Below are 19,446 nucleotides of genomic sequence, written 5' to 3'. Positions count from 1 at the left end.
TGTCTGAATGATGATCAAACATATACTGATGAGTTTAATAAAGTTTATTGTACATCACACAAAAGATGAAGCGTCAGTTTTACTTCAGAAAATCACCGTAAGAGCTGAGTAAACACAGTAGCCTAAGTTATAAGAAGTGCGCAAGTAGCCAGTAGAGTTGAGGGAGCATTCCTGTGGGCGGAGGTTAGTCAAGAAACGGTTCTGGTGATGTCACTAATGCAGGATGTAGAGGGGTGTAGTCCAATCGAGCCGTTTTTTGTAGTCAACTTCTGTTAAATAAAATATCTCGCTTGGCATTGAACTTTGAGCTTTATAATTTTACAGATATTATTTATGCTCTAACAGCAACATTACACACTAACTAAAGTTTGAAACATGGAATCGCATGCAACGGGACCTTTAACAGTGTAAAACCCTTGACTGTCACTTTTGATCAATTTAATGCATCGATCCTTGTTGAATAAAAATATTAATTTCATTAAAAAAATCTTACTAACATCAACATTTTGAACCGTTATGTACACTTTTGGTTTGTTTATTGCAAAATAACTCCCGATTGTTTCTCTGTCATCTAAGCAAGGTTTTGTTTCTATCCTACACAATTATCTGCTAACATTCGCTTATTTTTCCACTTAGAAGCTTATTTTATGCACTGAATTGCGTGCTAAATTAATAAAAAATTACTGGTAAAAAAAACACACATTTGGATCGATATTTTTATGTGAGGATCGATCCTTTTCGATACCACGTCAGTATCGAAGTATCACTACTATATATATTCAGACATGATTTACTCACACAAGTCCTTTAATAAAGCAACAGCTCACAGTGGTAAACTCATTTATTAATGAACATAAACCATTACTTTCAACAAAAGCAATGAGAAACATCACTTCCCTGCAGAATGGAAAGGTGTGTTCACACACAAAATTCTTCATTTTCATTGGTAGTTGTGATGTGGGCGTGTCCAATGATGCAACAAAAGCTGAGTAAACTTTAACTTGTGCTTCATCTTAGCGCTGCGTCTTGGCATGAATTGTTAAGGAAGACACATTTGCTCAGGTCTGCAAACATAAAAAAAAACACACACACATGAAAAAAGCCAACACTACAATAGTATAAATAATCATTCTCACAAATTTTAAAAATTTGATTACTGTTGGTGAGATTGCTCATATAGTATAGATTGAAAAGAATGAATGTAAGGACTGTTTAGTATCTATTGAGTAAGAGTGATGAGAGTTTCTTCTTGAGAAGACTTGAAGAGCTACTGAAGAGTCAGATTCTGATATTCAGAAGAGCCGGACTGGTGAACAGCAGGTCTGGGATGGACAGACTGTGTGAAAGACACATTGATTATTATCTGACTTTTGAATGAACAAACTGTTTTGCACATATAGTTTTTGATATTTCTCTTACTGTGAGTGTGTCGTAGAGGTCAGGTGATCTGGACTTGAGCTCAAGAGCTGCATATGAGCCTGCACTGGGATCATCGCTCTACAGGGAAACAGAGAGAAGGAATTTACAGCACAAAAAAGAAGAAGAGATTTTAAACATTGTGATTTCATGTCTCAATCAGAGTTTGTCAGTTTGTTGCGAGATGTTTGAGCAAGCTGATAATTTCACAACATATGATGTAAACTGACTTGATCACAAGTTGGATCAGCCATAAACAACATCTCTAAATATACAAAAAAGCATAAAACACTTTTATTCCTTTAATGATATTATTCTATGGTTATTTGATCATCTCACCTCATTTATAGCATATCTTCTGTTTATTCTCGTCTTTTGACTGTCAAAAACACAACAAAGTTATTTAATTGGGTCATATACAATTAATAATCAAATATCTTTATGAATTAGTTTGAAAATGTATGTATGTACTCTTTATTGATAGACTTTTATTTACATAATAAATGATAATATTATGATGATGATGATGAATAATCCTCCAGATGCCGCTGTGATCACAATCACATTCCCACCAGATCCACTTATCAACACTGAGACGCTCCTATGAGGGACTAAAACAGACAAAAAATGGAGATTCACTATAGATAGTAGAAAATTATGACTTTAAATGTGAACAGTGTGTTTTTTGGTCCAACACACACACACACACACACACACACACACACACACACACACACACACACACACACACACACACACACACATATATATATATATGACTGAAAATAAGCTGATTGTTGAAACCTCAGAGGTCTTGTCTCTTGTTACCTGACAGTGGAAAGGAAAAATCAGCCTGAATTTGGTTATTATCAGGTGAGGAAATAACCAGAGATAAAGCATATTAAAGGCTGAAGAGATGTTGAGAAGAAAGAGATGAAGTACCTGTTGAGGAGATCTGATGATCTGTGAAGCTGCTGGATGGATTCATTTCTGATTCTCTTGTGACTGAAAATGAGCTGATTGTTGAAACCTCAGTGGTGTTGTTATCTGAAGGTGGAAATAAAAGATCGACCTGAATTTGGTTATTACTTTTATATATTAACACACTCTTTTAAAAACTGCATATAACCATGAATTAAGCAGGACATTGACCTTTATATAATAATATGAAGCTGCTGTCCCATTTCCATGTACATTTCTGCAATAAATGTGTCACATCATTCACTTACTCTCCTTAACCAGCAACAGAATCTCTGAAAAGTCATCAAGCAAAGGCAAAGGAAAAGGCAAAGGCAAAGGCAAAATCCCCTCCACACCACACAAGTATTTGCCTTCATCCTCAGTTCTCAGATCAGTGATGGTGACGGTGAAAACTCTGTCCGTCGTGTCGTCAGTCAGAGAGAATCTCTCGTCTTTAGCAGGAGATCCTGATTCAACCATGATGTTTTTAAATCCAATGATGAGACACTCGCCTTTACAAAAATACTTTGAATATGATTCATATCCAGATTTATATGAGCATCTGATCTCAACTCTCTCTCCTCTGTGTCCAGTAATTGTCTGTGGAGCTCCAACAACAACAGCTGAAAACACAAATATCATTATATAGAGCTGTTATGTGTGAGCAAGAGACATAAGCAGGCCAGAATAATAACTGACAAATATCATCCATATGAGTCTGATGATCATGTGATAACAGAGGAAAAACAAGAGAAGATGTCAAACTCTGTGTAAAAGAGCTGAGAGTCTCAAACTCACCTGTACAGATGCTGGAAAAGAGCAGCAGGACGTCCAACATGATGAAATTTGACAAGCGTTTCAATTAAATAAAAGACCAAATTCTGTGTGACAAACGTTACTGTCGTTCTCTTCCGTACTGAATAAACGACATGCAGTATTAGCAACTAATATCAACATTTCCTTCCCCTTCTGTCTCTCTACGCAGGATCTTAAAAGAGCTCATATGTGATGTTTCAATATAAAGTAGTTGCAGGTCAGTCGTGAGACAGTGTTCCTCGCGTGTCCAGCTGTGAACTCACTTCAATCACCTCAAATATGTATTTAAAAATACATGCATTGTTTTTTCCACACTTGATAAAACTGCATGCACTGAATATAATATTTGTAGATCTCTTTTGTTTGAATACGGTATCTTTCATGACATTGGAGTGTCAATAGTCTACATTGAAAAAAGGGAAAATCTAAATTAACTGGTTTTAATCAAGTCTAAAATATTTATTCAGAATTGCTTAATTAATCACATTAATTGATACCAACCTAACTTGTATGGGTTAAATCCGGTAGAAACAGGTCTTTAATAGAGTACCTCAGAATGGAAAATGTAACAGAAACAAATGATAATGACTTGATAGACTAAGTCCTGGCAAGTGGTTGAAGTTTAGCTGGTTAGCAAGTCCCCATTAACCCCTGCTCCTAGATGTCATATTAACCCATTAAACCCTATGTCCGACAAGCCTTTCAGCTCTCACTCCACACATCATGTTCTCACACAGTGAAAAATATATTGCAGAGCAAAGAGGACACTGATAGTGCGCCAACAGACAAGACAGAGCAGGTTCCCTTTTTGTATAAAATAAAGTTTCAGCTTTAAAATTGTGTAATTTTTGTGAAATTCAAACAAAAAATACCATTTTGTGATGCTTTAATGTATAGCACCTTAGTTCAAGCAGCATGTGAACTGATCATCAATTTTAGTTATAGCATGAATTAAACATGAATGAACATTAGAACTGCAAAAAGATGTCAATACACACCATTTTTCAAGTTTAAGTCCACTGACTGATTTAATGCCCTATCTTGCACCCAGCGCAATTGACTTTGTACACCGATGCATCATTCCTATTTTGCACCGACGCACAGCGGACTTTTCCCTCCACAGACGCATGTCAGTAAATTAGGGAATGAACTTGCGCTCCCGGGGGTGGTTCAGCAAAAAGAGGAGGCGTGTTCCAGCGCAAACGTTCCCTGGTGCTGTTTTGCAGGTTTAGAAAACAATTCCTCCACTGACCAGGAGAAACCTAGTCTAAAGTCAGTGGCGCATTGCGCATGTTATTCAGATGCTATTTTAAGGGCACATGCTTGGCTATAATGTAGCGTGTGCACAACGCACATACACTTTGCTTATCTCATCTACACAGATGCGGCATTTTCATTTTTTGAAAACCATACATTATTACAAGGAAAAATATTACCACATGAGGGAAATCATTGTTGTGTCCATGAAGATGTGAAAAAATAGGCATACATCTAGCTTACACATTTACCCAAATTATTATACTCCTGTTTAACTGAAGCTAATATGGGTGGGTTTCTCCATCCCCAATGTCACTTCTCTGTGTTTTACGGCCCTGACGAGAACGTCGGTCTTCTCGGCTGTGAATCGCTCCTGGCAAATCCGCTGTTATAATAGCAATCCGCCATGGAACAAGCGCGTCTGCTCTTAAAGGGAATGTGAGATGACGCTCTGATTGGTTTATTACACGTTACGCCCAAACCACACCTATGAGTAATGAAGCTACTTCAGACCAACCCATTTTAGATCCGCCCACAAAGTTACTTGTGTTTCACACTTGATACTTGTGTTTCAGATCTTTAAAATAGGGCCCTTGGTTTGTTTGTCAGACAAAAATTATGGATATCTGCATTATGATTTTTTCAGAATCTGCAAGGTAATGCTCAAGAATGCAACACGATGCGTTAAGAGCCAGGGGTAAACTTTTGAGCAAGAAGATGGTGATGTGTACAATTTTCTTATTTTCTTTTACATGTTAATATTAGTTAGCCTCTGAAGGGCAGTACTAAATTAATAAAAAAAAAAAAAATAAGAACAATTTACACCAATTTACATGGCCTGGCTCTTAATGCATGTTTCCTTCTTGAGCATGACTGAATGTTTGCAGCATTTGTAATAGTTGTGAAAGGATAAAGCTCAAGCTGATTCCGAACATACATTTTGAGCGAATTCTAAGCATTGTGACTCTAAAACGCCTCTGATTGGCCACTGCGTTCACATGCTTAATATACATGTGTGTGATTGGCTACAATGCTCAACGCTGACACAACACAAGTAGTTTCGTTTCGTTTTTGAATAATATTGTGTCCTCCAGTGCCCGGATTTGACTGTACTCGGACATTTTTCCGAGTCTAAAATGTCCGAGTCCGTGTCAAGTCCGAGTACAAATTCACCCGAGTGCATGACACGTCCGAGTTCATTCAAAACTGGACTCGAGTTCGAGTACCCCAACTCTAGACATTAATATTCAAATAATTGCACCCATTATACATTTATTAGACGAGATTATTTAAGACTACTGTACCATTTTTGAAATTATACAAAGCATTCATATGCAACAAAAGTCTGAAGCAAAATAAGGGGTTTGGTTGTTCGTTGATGAGGCGTCTGTGTTCAGTCAGTCTGTTTTTTAACAATGGTGTGATAGATGGCCTCTCCTTGAGCAGAATCTGCTGTAAGACACTGATAAACGTGACTCTGTCTAATGGCGTTCATTTCTGTGTAGATCTGATCTGGACTCAGACTGTTTGTCGCTGCAGCAGCAACATTTATATAGTAGAGGTCGGTGTCGGCTGGTTCTGTGTTCGCAGGTCTGTGAAACTCGTTTGCTGCCGAACTGTTATCACATCGAGCTGTGTGTGAGTTTGGCAGGACAGTCGGGCCCCCTTCTTCATATTCATTCTGTACATTGGAAGAAGGAAATAATTGCTTCATCATTGTTGACAAGTATACTTGAAAGTTAATGATGGAAATGTTCAAGGAAGATGACTCTGACTCACCTCTTCTCCTTTTCTTAATGTCAGATGAAGCATTGCACTGAAGAAGGCCAGACCTGTGATAGATGCATGTTATATAAGTTTCAAAACTTCCAGTATGTGAATTCAATCCTTCAAGTTAGCTTGAATCATGACATTGTGTCGATGTCTCGTTTGTTTTGTTTAGACAGCAAGAATCTGACTAAAAAAAATTACAGAAAGAAAATATGAAATCCTATTATTACAAACCCAATTGTTTTAATCTGAATGATTATGTCTGTTTTCATGTAGATTTTCAATCATTAGGGACTATAGAGTGTCTGAATTCACTGATGTAATGCAGATTTTATTTATTAATATATCGTTCAAAAATATTACCACAAGTCAGCTTTTTCGTTCGTACGGCCAACACAAGCGGTACTGCACATATCAGGAGCAAAAACAAAACTCCTGCGATGATGATGCCAATTGAACCTAAGAATAGAAAAAAAGACAAAAGTGCTAATCATCTGGTTCACAGAATGAAATGAAAGATGTTTACATGAGAGAAATATCAGCAGCGAGCGTGTGAGATGTTGAGAGGCGTTTACCTGTGTCAGGTTTAGAAGTTTGGGGTAAAGGGGTTTGAGCCAATGGATCTGATGAAACAGTCGTTAAAACTTCAGTCGTCTTCTTATCTAAAGGGGTAACAATGAAGATGGACTAGAATTAAGTTATAATACTAATACATGAGCACACTCAATTCAAATCAAAACAGATACAAACATTAAAGGTCCCGTATTATGCCCCTTTTCACAAGATGTAAAATAAGTCTCTGATGTCCCCAGAGTGTGTATGTGAAGTTTCAGCTCAAAATACCCCACAATTTTTTTACAGCATGTTTAAATTGTAATTTTTGGGGGCTCAGAAAAACGAGCTGTTTTAGTGTGTCCCCTTTAAATGCAAATGAGCTGCTGCTGGACGACACAGGGGGCGGAGCTTCATGAGCTCGCGCTCAGTCTGTCAGGACAATTTCATCTCACAGAATGATGATAATATCAGAAACTCTCAGTAACGGTGTTCATTTGGAGTCGGACAATAATGCCTACAGAGTCAGAGTGCTGTATAGAGATGAAACAGGTATAGTTTAGTAGTTTAATTACGGTTATTATAACGTATTTGTCATCTGCTTGTATGTATCCATTATTTATTAATAGCCTACAAGTCTGCTGTCTGAATGATGATCAATCATATACTGATGAGTTTAATAAAGTTTATTGTACATCACACAAAAGATGAAGCGTCAGTTTTACTTCAGAAAATCACGTAAGAGCTGAGTAAACACAGTAAGTTATTAGAAGTGTGCAAGTACATAAACGAATTTCGGTAGAGTTGAGGGAGCATTCCTGTGGGCGGAGGTTAGTCAAAAAACGGTTTTAATGACGTCATTAAAGAAGGAAGTAGAGGGATGTAGTCCAAACGAGCCGTTCACTGTAGTCGACTTCTGTTAAATAAAATATCTCGCTTGGCATTGAACTTTGAGCTTTATAATTTTACAGATATTATTTATGCTCTAACAGCAACATTACACACTAACTTAAGTTTGAAACATGGGATCACGAAGAACGGGACCTTTAATTTAGACTATAATGCTATAGTTCAGTTAGTAGATGCTTACCCGGTTTAACCAGCAACAAAATCTCTGAGTAGACATCAGGCAAAGGCACAGTCCTCCTCACAACACACCAGTATTTTCCTTCATCCTCTGTTCTCAGATCAGTGATGGTGACGGTGAAAACTCTGGCCGTCGTGTCGTCAGTCAGAGAGAATCTCTCGTCTTTATCTGGAGATCCTGATTCAATCATTATGTTTTTAAATCCATAGTTACACTCCCCTTTACAAAAATACTTTGAATTTGATTCATATCCAGATTTATATGAGCATCTGATCTCAACTCTCTCTCCTCTGTATCCAGTAATTGTCTGTGGAGCTCCAACAACAACAGCTGAAAACACAAACATCATTAGCGAGGATTAGCATGTTTACTGTATTAAGAAAGACCGACTGCTGCAGGAATACAAGACCAGTGGAAATTAGAGAAGTTTAAAAGTCACACATACGAATCTTGAACTTACCGATACGAATGCAGGACCAGAAAAGAAGAATAAGGTTCCACATGGTGAAGCTTTACTGCACTTTTTTGAGAGATGTCTCTTTCTTCCGTACTGGCACACAGAATGGTGTAAGGCTTAACTTCTCCTTCCCCTTATTTCCTAAAATATATTGACATTAAAGGAGAACTCTGGTCAATTTTAACATTGAGCTCATTTTTTTGTACATTTGGAGTGCTGTCAGTACAGAGAACAACGACAAAAATCTGTGTTGCCTACACCGAGTTATCCTCTTTTTAAAATTTGCACCCTGTTGACTTCAATGGGGCAAGTACTAAACCTGCTTTTAGCCTCTTAACATCCTTGATGTGTCATTACAAGTGCACAGGTCATGTGAGTGATTCCTTCAGAGTGAACACGGGTGAATCTGACTGCAGTAGATGTGAAAGATATGTATAAAAATGATGTTATTTAAGCCAGCGCAAATAGCTGTTTACATCCTGTTTTCGGTTGAAGTCCAAAGTAATAGATTGCCGAGTTCACGCGCGTGATCATAGGTAACTAAACCTATGCGCGTGAACTCGGCAATCGACTACTTTGGACTTCAACCGAAAACAGGATGTAAACAGGTATTTGCGCTGGCTTAAATAACATCATTTTTATACATTTCTTTCACATCTACTGCAATCAGATCCACTCGTGTTCACTCAGAAGGAATCACTCACATGACCTGTGCACTTGTAATGACACATCAAGGATGTTAAGAGGCTAAAAGCAGGTTTAGTACTTGCCCCATTGAAGTCAACAGGGTGCAAATTTTAAAAAGAGAATAACTCGGTGTAGGCAACACAGATTTTTGTCGTTGTTCTCTGTACTGACAGCACTCCAAATGTACAAAAAAATTAGCTCAATGTTAAAATTGACCGGAGTTCTCCTTTAAAAGCTTACTGTGCATTTCAAAATAGATCTAGTTCATAACAATGTGTCCTCGTGTTATGTTTTCATGTGGCTTCAGAGAGTATTTAGATCCATCACTCACACTTAAACGTGTCTAAATGACATTGATACATATCAAACAAACTGGATCTTTTCTCTTCACTAACTTAATTCATTACTTTTACCCAATTTCATTTAATCAGTTGCACGTTTCTTGAAAATTTTTATTTTATTATCTAATGCAATGGCAAATCAATAATTTAAACGTATAATTGTATGATTTTAGCTGTAAGATCGAGCAACAAATGAGGCACTGGACTATACTGAAATTAATTTAGTTCTCAGGAGAGACTCTTTATTTTGCTACTCGTGTTAAACTGTTAACTATAAAGTTTCTCAAGTATTGTGTGATCAGTGTATTGATTACTGTGACAAAAAACAGCTATAGTGCAATATACACCCCATATTTTCATCTGAAAGGATCAAATATGAAAACGGTTCAGTACTATGCTAACATAACCCTAACTTAAAAATAGATAATTACAGTGATTCCAGGGTATGATCAATCATAAATAATAGAGGAATTTAATATTTCCTTTTCAGGTGCATTGTAGACTTTAGTCTATTTACAACTCTCCTTATAGAAAAAGGCACTTTTTGGATCACTTATGCAAAAGTTAGACTATGTTTGGCTCGCTTATAGTCTGTGAACTTTTACTAGAAAACAAGTATATATTTTTGCATCCAAAAATGACTAACCTCACATTTAAATGCCCTTAACTGAGGAAAACTGCCATATGTACTGACTCATATTGTGAAGGATTTGTGAAAGTATACTTGTACAGTATAAAAACATTCATGAAGGTGTGCAACAATGTTCAGGAAAACACCTGTATAATCAATACATGGAGTATGTATACAGTATATAGCATTTACAACAATAGAAAGCCATTTAAAATATAAATTAAAAGCACGGTTGTCTGATCGACCACATTCACAGTCCTAACTCTGGAATATATGACTGTGTACATTGACTGAATACAGTCAGTCACTGGCGATCCACTCTCCAATCCAGAAGGGGGCGCACACGCTAATGCTAACGCTACTTGCTAACCGCCACAACTGGAAAAAGAGCAGGAGATCAACGCACCAACCCAAACCAAGAGTTCAGATGCACGCAAGAGCTTGCGAGTAGCCTATATGCTGAGTTTCTATTCTACAGACTTCACAAAAAGGAAACCGGGAAGGCAGAATCCTGTTTCTTTTCTTTATTTTACAAAAGCACAATGTTTTCTTTTTATTGTGAATGTACACAAATAAAAACAGACCCTTTACAGTTTAAAATGATCTCACTCTAATCTGTGTGACCATCAATGACAGACTATTTTAAGTTGTTTCCACTGCAATAATGAGACAAAATCATTATGCATTGTGCCGATTTGTGTCGTGGAAGTCTCACTACAGTTCAGTGAGGAAATATACGTGTCCTGGAAATGGGAAGCTTCACTCGCCGTCTCCTCGTGAAAAGCTGAAGTAGACTTAGATGTAGATGGCACTTTTCTCCTACTCGCTCGTCTTTCCGTGACTTCTTGAAAATGCGTAATATTGACCATCCGCCATGTTAATGAACTCTCACGCACAAAGATAATTACAGCGTAGGCTACACACAACATGTTAATCAAACCAATACGTTTAAAGGGGTGGTAAAACACCTTTTTTCGAAGGCTTGATTGTGTTTGTGGGGTGCACTGTAACATGTGTTCATGCTTCGTTTTTTAAAATTCGCATTATTTTTCACATATTTAACCATTATTCTACACTGCTCTGTCCCTCCTTGTAAAAACGGTCGGATGATTTCCTGGTTCTAAGAAGCCCCGCCCTCAAAAATACGTAATGGGCTCAGATTGGTTAGCTGGCCCAGTGTGTTGTGATTCGCTAACCGCCAAGTTCACGTTGTTTCGGAAACGCCCCTTACCCTCACCGGTAGTTTGTGCTTCAGTAAACAACGGCGTTAATATTCCCATACCAGTTTGAGCCCGAATCAGACCCAGAGAATGTTAGTGGAGAGGATCGAGCAGAACCTGTTCAAGAACGGCTGTTAAAGGACGTTTCAGAAAGGTATGTTTTTTTTTTAAGACTGCAGATCTATTGTGATCGCTATATGAAGCTGTTACTTTTGTATATTTAAAACGATTGTAGCTAAATATCTGTCGCAGAACTATTAACCCAATACGAACACTAAACATCGGCTTTACAACAGTAGCCAAATCAAACACAAAGAATGTTTAGCATGCCTGTAGATAAACAATACATAAAAGCTATTAATCAAAGAATAATTTACAGTGATCACATAAACGACAACAACCACGAACATTCCAAGTTCGCTGCGCTGGTGATATTAAACAGAAGTTTGTATGTGTTTGTCGGATAAGTATGAATTAACGTTAGCATTTAACAAACTGGTTTGTGGAGACAAACAGCGTTGTCCTTCGTTTACTTCCTCACTACAATGTACAATTAACAATACGAACTATTACAGGAAAACTCATCAACGAAAAAATCATACTTACATGTTGTGGCTCGTAAACAGCTTCTGTTTTTAAAGTTGGAACTGCTCGATCTTTCAGGACAAGCCGTTGTGTGAATCCTGCATTGTAACTCGTAGATTGAGGAAGCTTTCCTCCGGAAAATGTGCAGCACAGAGAGCGACATTTGGATTATAATTATGAGGGACCGAGTTAAAAATAAATTGTAACCGTCCTTAGGAACACTGAACAAAGTGGACCTGCAATCTGGGTGAAAATAACAGCGTTTCGACGGCATAGCGGCAACGGCACTCTACTACCACAACAACTCTTCTCCAAAGCAACATAAAATGGCCTCGCCCCCTCTATGTATTGTGTTCCCAGAGGAGGGGTTTATGTAAATGTTGGGCTTAGTGATGTCAGCAAGCCCACAGGAATGTCGTGTAGTCCTTCTCAGCCGTTTCTGTAGTTCTTAGAAATTGATTTCTTTAAAAGCAAATATCTCCCTTTGCTTTAAACTTTGAACGTTGTAACTTTGCAGATGTTGTTTATGCTCAAACAGCAACATCACACACTAACTAAAGTTAGAAAAGTGAAATCGTGTTTTACCACCCCTTTAAAAAACTGTTTGGGCCAGACATGTAAACGCACCGAACTCATTTCGACCCTTGACCCCAAAACCGAGGTACGTACCGAACCGTGACCTAAGAAATACACAAGGGTCTCGTTTCCGCTATACACCAAAATGCCATGACACAAACAGTAAACATGGCAACTTATAAGAAAAGTACAGCTTGAATGAACCCAACAGCTTTTAAAACTATTATCAGGGACGTAGCACAAGATCCCAGGCCCTATAGGCAGTCCTTATGGGCCCCCATGTTCCTCAACCCTTAAAGCTTATACAAGACATTGGAGTTTTCCCCCCAGTAAATACCACTGAAGGTATAGCCTAATATTAATGCCATATGTGCTTAAGTCACCATTTCAGACTTTCTTAACATACTCTGGTCTACAGTCACTTTACTTTGATTGAAAGTGAAATGTTCTGCTCTTTCAATGAGTTGTCTCAGTTCATTTTTAACACTAAACGATCACGGAGATATCCAAGCAGTTTAGCACTATAGATTCTGTGTTCTAGTTTGTGCTCAGATGGACTCAACCATTTGGTGCATTAGCAAGGGGTGGGTGAGACCATCTAAGTCTTTACAAGATGTAATTAGTAAATCAACGAGTTATTCAGCCAATACACTAACTTTACATTTCATCTGACATTCATTATGAAATTCAATTAGGAAATGAAAATATCCAGGTAAAATAAAATATATTCCAGACTTTTCAAGGGCCGTCTCTCCCCTTGGGGCCCTGGTAATCAGTACTGGTTTTACCCCCAGTCCGACGCCCTTGACTATTATTAAGTAACTTGTAAAATATATTCAGTAAATAACACCCTCAAATACACGTAGAGTCACATATTTGTAAGTGCCTTTAAGAAGTCTGTCCACCAGATGCCAGAATCTGAAAGCCGATGGTCACACTGAAGTCCGATCCTTCGTCATATATAGTGTATCTGTCTCTGCAAGTCGACTCCTCTTCTATATTAAATCGAAAGAGAACAAACTCGTCCACTTAAGAGTCTCTGCAGAAATATTTGATGTTCCTGCAGGCGAGAAGGTGAGATGTTCCCTCCCGCTGGATCAGTTCCAGGATTCAAAGACACCGCAGGAAATCAGAGTCAGACAGGATGTGACATCACATCATCAACAGAATCCATAACTCGAGCGAGTCAGTCAGACTATCATTCATATTAAAATGGCCTCAATTATGAAACACAAGCACATTCTGTTTAAAGCAAGAAACAATTTACAAACATTCTGTCTTGTTATCACATAATCTTTAGTTACTTGTATCCTAAAGATTAGCAAATGTAAATATGCACTAAAAATCGCCAAAAACTGAAAACACTCACTTTACACTTTTATAAAAGCTAAAACCAGGGCAAAGTATACAGTAGGCCAACAGTTTTCGTGGTACGATAAATTATTTACTTCTCTCTTTCTGTCTCTCCATCCTCTTGAGACATATGCAGTTATGCAATAGTGACGTCGAGATCTTTACCCACACAAACTCACACAAGACTGTTTCTATGGCGATTAGCAACTTCCCCTCGCTACAGACAGTAAACATTAGATTTACAGTACATTTAATGCGTGACAGTTCATGAGACAAAATAATAATTTACAGCCTTACACTATTAGACTGATTATTTATTCAAGGGTACAATTCAGTGATTTTTCTTTATATACACACTTCCATTCAAAAGTTTGAGGTAAAATTTCTTAACACTTTGACACATTAAACTGATCAAAAGTGACAGTAAAAAAAAATGTATTAGAAAAAATTTGTTTCAAATAAATGCTGTTCTTTTGAACTTTCTATTCATCAAAGAATCCTGAAAAATAAAATGTATTCCAGTTTCCTCGAAAATCGGAGGCAGCACAACCCTTTTAAACACTGATAATAATCATAAATGTGTCTTGAGCATCATCATATTAGATTGATTTCTGAAGTAATGATGCTGAAAATTCAGCTTTGATCGCAGGAATAAACTACATTTCAGATTCACATAGAAAACAGCTGTTTTAATATGTAATAATATTTTGACAATATTACGGTTTTGATTGTATTTTTCCATCAAATAAACAGCCTTTGTGAGAATAAGAGACTTCTTGACCCCAACATGTAAGAAAATATGAATATTATTGTGGGGAAAAAAGCTGTTAATGAGGCTTCAGTTGTCAGTCAGTAATTTGATCAATACTGTAATAAATTGACTCCTGAGCAAAACCAGGCTTCATTTCTGTGTAGATCTGATCCAGACTCTCTGCCGGAGCAGATTCGATGTCTTTGCCGTGGGTCTGTTGTGTGTTTGTAAGTCTGTGAAAATCCTCGACAAAAGAACATTTCTCCCTTTGAGACCCGGATGAGTTTGAAAGTACGACTGGGCTCATTTTCAGATACTCATCCTGTAAAGAGGACGCTTCATATCAGCAGGGAAATCAATGAACTTTATCAGTATTAACGCGGTAATACTCGTGAATGTGATATGATAGATTTACTGACTTACAACAATGTGATCTGATGTCGTCCTGGTGTGATAAGACACGGAAACTGGAAGGGGAAAAAAAAGACGTATTAATTGTCATGATAAATGTTAAAGTTTCCTTGTGGTGAAAAAATCAAGCTTTTAATGTTGTTTATGTGTCTATGTGGTGTTTTTAATATGCCTTAAGACAAACTATGTGTAAATTCATAAGTCGACAGCATTGCTGAGTATTTCCTCCTTAAAACTGCAGTGAACCAAAGACAGTCTCAAAAACACGCTTTGAAATCGCTGGTGTTTCTGACGTCACACACTACCTTGTAACCAATCAGATCAACGTGTGATCGTCAACCAGTGGATCTCTGAGCTGAGTGAGTGAGTGGAGGCGGGGCTCATTTGCATATTCATAGAACCGCGCATACTAAATGAGGCAAGGGTCGAGTTACATTCAAGCTATTTTAAGGCATAAAGAAAAAAATCAAGGAAAAAACTTTAAATATGTAATTTTGGTGATCAAAGATGAGTTTAAGGGATTAAATGATTGACTACAGGGGGACTTTAGTAGCCTGGATGCCAGCCGAACTTAGCCCCGCCCACAAATTATTTAGGTCGTGAAGTTCGGTCTGGACTCGATCTGTTGAGGAGCTATTATGCCCGAACAAAAGTTGTTCGGACCAATCAAATTGTCAAGGCGGGCTTTATACGATGATGGACAGATGATCAACAGTAACGTAATCATCCACGTCACCAAAGAGCGCTTGGGTTGAATTCGTTTACAACAAAGATGACTGCCGCTGGAGAATTGAGATTTCACGAGTTCACACTTACAAATAAGTCAGATAGAATAAATGCATATTTGACGTGCTGTCCGAGGAGAGGCTCCGGGCTCGGGCTCCAGAAACATGAATGAAAAACATACGTCACTTACTCCGTTGCTCTGATTGGTTGTAGGTCTATCCAATTGAGTGCAGAGGCATTTTCCTTCCTGGTTCGGTTGAAACACGCCCCATAATCAAAGCCCAATGGAGCAGTATCAGACTCATATTCTGACTAGAATCTGAGTATGACGACGTCAGGCTAGGACTTTGAGAGCGTGAGTGTGTGAAGACGGTGTAGAAAAGAGGAAGTCTCCTCTAGCCAACTCACCTGACAGCTTGCTGGTGGAGGCCCATTTAAAAACCTTAAACAGAGCGAATGGACACACAACAAGAAGTGTGCCGACACACACCAGACTCAACACGGTCACAAACCTGAGGGAAGATTCTGTAGAAAGAGGAAACGATCTGACACAGCTGATAAAAACACCATTCATTTGAGTGGAAGAAAGAAACAGAGAGAGGAAGAGTGATTGAGAGAAACCCTCACAGATCTCTTCAGGACCGGTGACGATATTAGATCTGTCAATGAACACCAAGACACAAGCTGTGTGTTTGTGAGAAGTTGCTTGTGCAATTAAAAGATAAAGATCAGATAGAATGAGAAGAATGAACAATAGAACAAACAATATAGATCAGAACATGTGATGGATGGATGGATGGATGGATGGATGGATGGATGGATAGATAGATAGATAGACAGATAGATAGATAGATAGATAGATAGATAGATAGATAGATAGATAGACAGATAGACAGATAGATAGATAGATAGATAGATAGATAGATAGATAGATAGATAGACAGATAGATAGATAGATAGATAGGCAGATAGACAGATAGATAGATAGATAGATAGATAGATAGATAGATAGATAGATAGATAGATAGATAGATAGATAGATAGATAGAATGAAAGAGTGAACTGTGCCAAGGACAGACATAATAATATGAATCACAGAGAGAGAGATCACCCTGTTCTCTTGTCTCGGCCCAGTTCTGTGCTGTGATGTTTGCAGGACTGTTTGTGCTGCTGACAACCACTAAAACAGTTCATGAAAATGAAATTAAAAGTTCATTAATATATTGTACGAATAGTTTTGTTGTGTGTGTGAATAAACAATAAACATTGTTATCCTGGCTTATTCTCGTACCTCTTGGTAATGATGTTGTGGGTCTCTGTGGTTCACCTGTGCAGAGAAGGAACGTGAACGTGAAAGATTCGCTCCTTTAGCATTCAGTCATGCCAGCTAACAGGGAATCTTTCCAGAACTTTCTGGCAAGGTTCCCTCAAAGTTAAATGTTATTTCAGAAACATGTCCGCTCAAAATTATATGGCTCTTAATAATATCCTTAATGTCAGCACAAAAACATTATCTTATTGAACGTGGTCTAACATTTAAAAATGTTACTTGTTTTAGAATGTTCACTTGTTTTAAAATGGTCACTTGTTTTAGAATGCTCACTTGTTTTTGAATGTTCACTTGTTTTAAAATGCTCGCTTGTTTTAGAATGCTCACATGTTTTAAAATGCTCACTTGTTTTAGAATGTTCACTTGTTTTAGAATGCTCACTTGTTTTAGAAAGTTCACTTGTTTTTGAATGCTCACTTGTTTTAGAATGTTCAATTTTTAAGAATGTTCACTTGTTTTCAAATGTTCACTTGTTTTAGAATGCTCACTTGTTTTAGAAAGTTCACTTGTTTTAGAATGCTCACTTGTTTTAGAATGTTCACTTTTTAAGAACGTTCACTTGTTTTCAAATGTTCACTTGTTTTAGAATGCTCACTTGTTTTAGAATGTTCAGAGAACGTTTAAAAGTAACATTCCTATAATGTTTGCAAAATGTAATGTTCCATTTACGTTCACATTACCAAGATTTTTTTTTTTAAACATTCTAAAGTGAACATTCAGATTTAACGTTCAGCAAAACGTTCTTAGAACATATTTTTGTTAGCTGGGATGTGCATGAAAAATAGAGATTTATAGATGTTAAAGGACTCTCACCTCGTCTTCTGACAGTGAGTTGTATTTCAGTATCGGGATCAGGCATCAGTTTAACATCCACGCCGAAGGTGTACACGTGAGAATCCTCTGAGATCAGTCCGAAGATGGTGGCGGTAAGAAAGTGCGCAGATGTGTTGTCAAGAAGAGCGAATCGTCCCTGTCTGGTCCACCTGTTGGATTCAGTGGTCTGAACCAGTTTCTCAAAGAAGAATCCATTTGATCTGCCGAAGTACTTGCTGTTTTCCTCGTAGTCCGATGGGTATCCGACATGAAACGTAAAGTCTTCTCCCTCATATCCAATCTCAGTGGATCTAACAGCGCAACTAATGTCCAGCAGACAGACTGGAAACAAAATTAAATGACTAGATCGTGATTTCTGTAATACGCCGACAGAAATAAGCAGCAGTCCATAAGCATATTCCCAGTAGTTCATCAAGTGAAATGAGAATTGGCAAGTTTGACCATTTGACTAGCAATTAGCAACGCCTAGCAGTGACGTGAAGAGTATTGAGCTATTCCGAGCAAGAGCGTCACTACATGAACTGTTTTTGTTCTTATCACAACTTCGTACTGTTTTACAGCAAAGCAAACTATGAAAATATCTCGATTTCAAGCTTGATGTTGAATTAAGCTTCTGTCATATGAAGCCGTTTGATTCATTTAAGTGAATTTGTTCGGATTAGACTGTTCAAAGCAAGAGCTGTTCAACCAAAACGACTGACTGATTCATTTCAGCCAGTGTGGCATTTTACATTTTTAATGTAATATACACATTCATGTTTTTTATATTATTTAATAGGATTTAAGAGTTAATAATATAAAAGTTAAATACATTTTATTGCAGTGTTTTACTAGTGGAACTTATCTGTTTAGATGCTGTAACCCTTAAGATCCTTTATGTACAATCAATTATATTAAAAAGAGTATTTTATTAGTAGATTAAGTAGTTTGTCATGTAGCAGATATACTTTTTTTAAGCGTTGATTGAACTATAGATTACCAAACTAGAGTTTCAGTTTCCCCAATACTGATGCAGATGGTTTTGAATTTATTGAGATTATTTTTAATTCTGAGATTAAGATATTGCTGTTTTATTGTATAGCGATCGCTAAAACTCACCTGTACATATGCAGAAACCAAAGACTCTTGCTGTCCACATGCTGAATGGTTTTAACTGCTTTTGTTGGTATGCAACTTATAAAACCGCATCTGTCTTTCTGTCTGTCTCTCTCTCTCTCACTTCCTTGTTTCTATTTGGGTCCAAAACACAAGACTTTAGCTGTACAAAGGCAGCTCAAGTGATAATCAACTTCCCTAACTTTTCACCAATATGCAGCCTTCTCTTTTCTGTATAATTGCTTGCACAGGAACAAACATTTAAACAAAATGATCAATTATGAAAGTATACTTTACACACAAGTATGCTCCAAAAAAAAAATACAAAAAAGCTGTAAAAATCTTCAGCAAAGTTGTAATTTCCAGAACGTAATATTGTACTTAGTACTTCTAAGTCTTGATTATCTGGCTGGGTTTTTTATCGGTTTGATTAAGCACATTATATAACTGTGCAGACTGACACTGCAAAACATTTTCTTCATCAGTATATGTATTGTTTTCCAGTAGAATCAATAGAATGTGTATTGTATAGTCTAATCAAACTTGTTTTCAGAGAAACATTGTATGTTTCTTGGATGGCAAGACAAAAAT

General features: G+C 37.4%; 3 protein-coding genes across 3 annotated transcripts; all 3 read right to left on the bottom strand.

Moving 5' to 3' along the window:
* Positions 1-825: 825 nt before the first annotated feature.
* On the bottom strand, positions 826-3,294 carry LOC308688291 (uncharacterized protein). The gene is made up of 7 exons (XM_081361263.1): positions 3,175-3,294; positions 2,646-2,999; positions 2,359-2,463; positions 1,913-2,027; positions 1,756-1,795; positions 1,420-1,497; positions 826-1,336 (listed from the first exon to the last, which is right to left on the bottom strand). The coding sequence occupies exons 1-7, from the start codon at positions 3,212-3,214 to the stop codon at positions 1,268-1,270; spliced, it is 801 nt and encodes a 266-aa protein (XP_081217389.1). The 5' UTR covers positions 3,215-3,294; the 3' UTR covers positions 826-1,267.
* A 2,412-nt stretch (positions 3,295-5,706) lies between these two features.
* Positions 5,707-8,425, bottom strand: LOC308687836 (CMRF35-like molecule 5). The gene is made up of 6 exons (XM_081360663.1): positions 8,319-8,425; positions 7,862-8,188; positions 6,795-6,881; positions 6,583-6,678; positions 6,229-6,281; positions 5,707-6,130 (listed from the first exon to the last, which is right to left on the bottom strand). Exons 1-6 carry the CDS (start codon positions 8,359-8,361, stop codon positions 5,843-5,845), a joined length of 894 nt encoding a protein of 297 aa, XP_081216789.1. The 5' UTR covers positions 8,362-8,425; the 3' UTR covers positions 5,707-5,842.
* Positions 8,426-14,004: 5,579 nt separating this feature from the next.
* On the bottom strand, positions 14,005-19,167 carry LOC308688202 (uncharacterized protein). The gene is made up of 7 exons (XM_081361129.1): positions 18,859-19,167; positions 17,740-18,081; positions 16,888-16,923; positions 16,708-16,776; positions 16,005-16,121; positions 14,883-14,926; positions 14,005-14,781 (listed from the first exon to the last, which is right to left on the bottom strand). Exons 1-7 carry the CDS (start codon positions 18,896-18,898, stop codon positions 14,554-14,556), a joined length of 876 nt encoding a protein of 291 aa, XP_081217255.1. The 5' UTR covers positions 18,899-19,167; the 3' UTR covers positions 14,005-14,553.
* Between the last annotated feature and the right edge of the window lie 279 nt (positions 19,168-19,446).

This window comes from Scardinius erythrophthalmus (genome assembly GCF_964197995.2).
Source record: "Scardinius erythrophthalmus genome assembly, chromosome: 3".
In the NCBI taxonomy this organism is placed as follows: Eukaryota; Metazoa; Chordata; class Actinopteri; order Cypriniformes; family Leuciscidae; genus Scardinius; species Scardinius erythrophthalmus.
Note: the sequence above shows the minus strand (reverse complement) of the source record. Positions and strands in the feature narration are given on the sequence as shown.

Bases quoted from the DNA above. Each gene is read 5' to 3' on its own strand.
- LOC308688291 (XM_081361263.1), bottom strand. From the start codon at position 3,214: ATGTTGGACGTCCTGCTGCTCTTTTCCAGCATCTGTACAG. The intron at 1,796-1,912 runs GTAAATAAAAGT...TGTTTTTGACAG, and splicing joins ATAATATTATCATTTATTAT to TCAAAAGACGAGAATAAACA. The intron at 1,498-1,755 runs GTGAGATGATCA...GTTTCCCTGTAG, and splicing joins GAAGATATGCTATAAATGAG to AGCGATGATCCCAGTGCAGG.
- LOC308687836 (XM_081360663.1), bottom strand. From the start codon at position 8,361: ATGTGGAACCTTATTCTTCTTTTCTGGTCCTGCATTCGTATCG. The intron at 8,189-8,318 runs GTAAGTTCAAGA...TTGTGTTTTCAG, and splicing joins CTGGTCCTGCATTCGTATCG to CTGTTGTTGTTGGAGCTCCA. The intron at 6,882-7,861 runs GTAAGCATCTAC...TTACCCCTTTAG, and splicing joins TTTGTTGCTGGTTAAACCGG to ATAAGAAGACGACTGAAGTT.
- LOC308688202 (XM_081361129.1), bottom strand. From the start codon at position 18,898: ATGTGGACAGCAAGAGTCTTTGGTTTCTGCATATGTACAG. The intron at 18,082-18,858 runs GTGAGTTTTAGC...TTTTGTTTCCAG, and splicing joins TGGTTTCTGCATATGTACAG to TCTGTCTGCTGGACATTAGT. The intron at 14,927-16,004 runs GTGAGTTGGCTA...TTCCCCTTCCAG, and splicing joins CTCCACCAGCAAGCTGTCAG to TTTCCGTGTCTTATCACACC.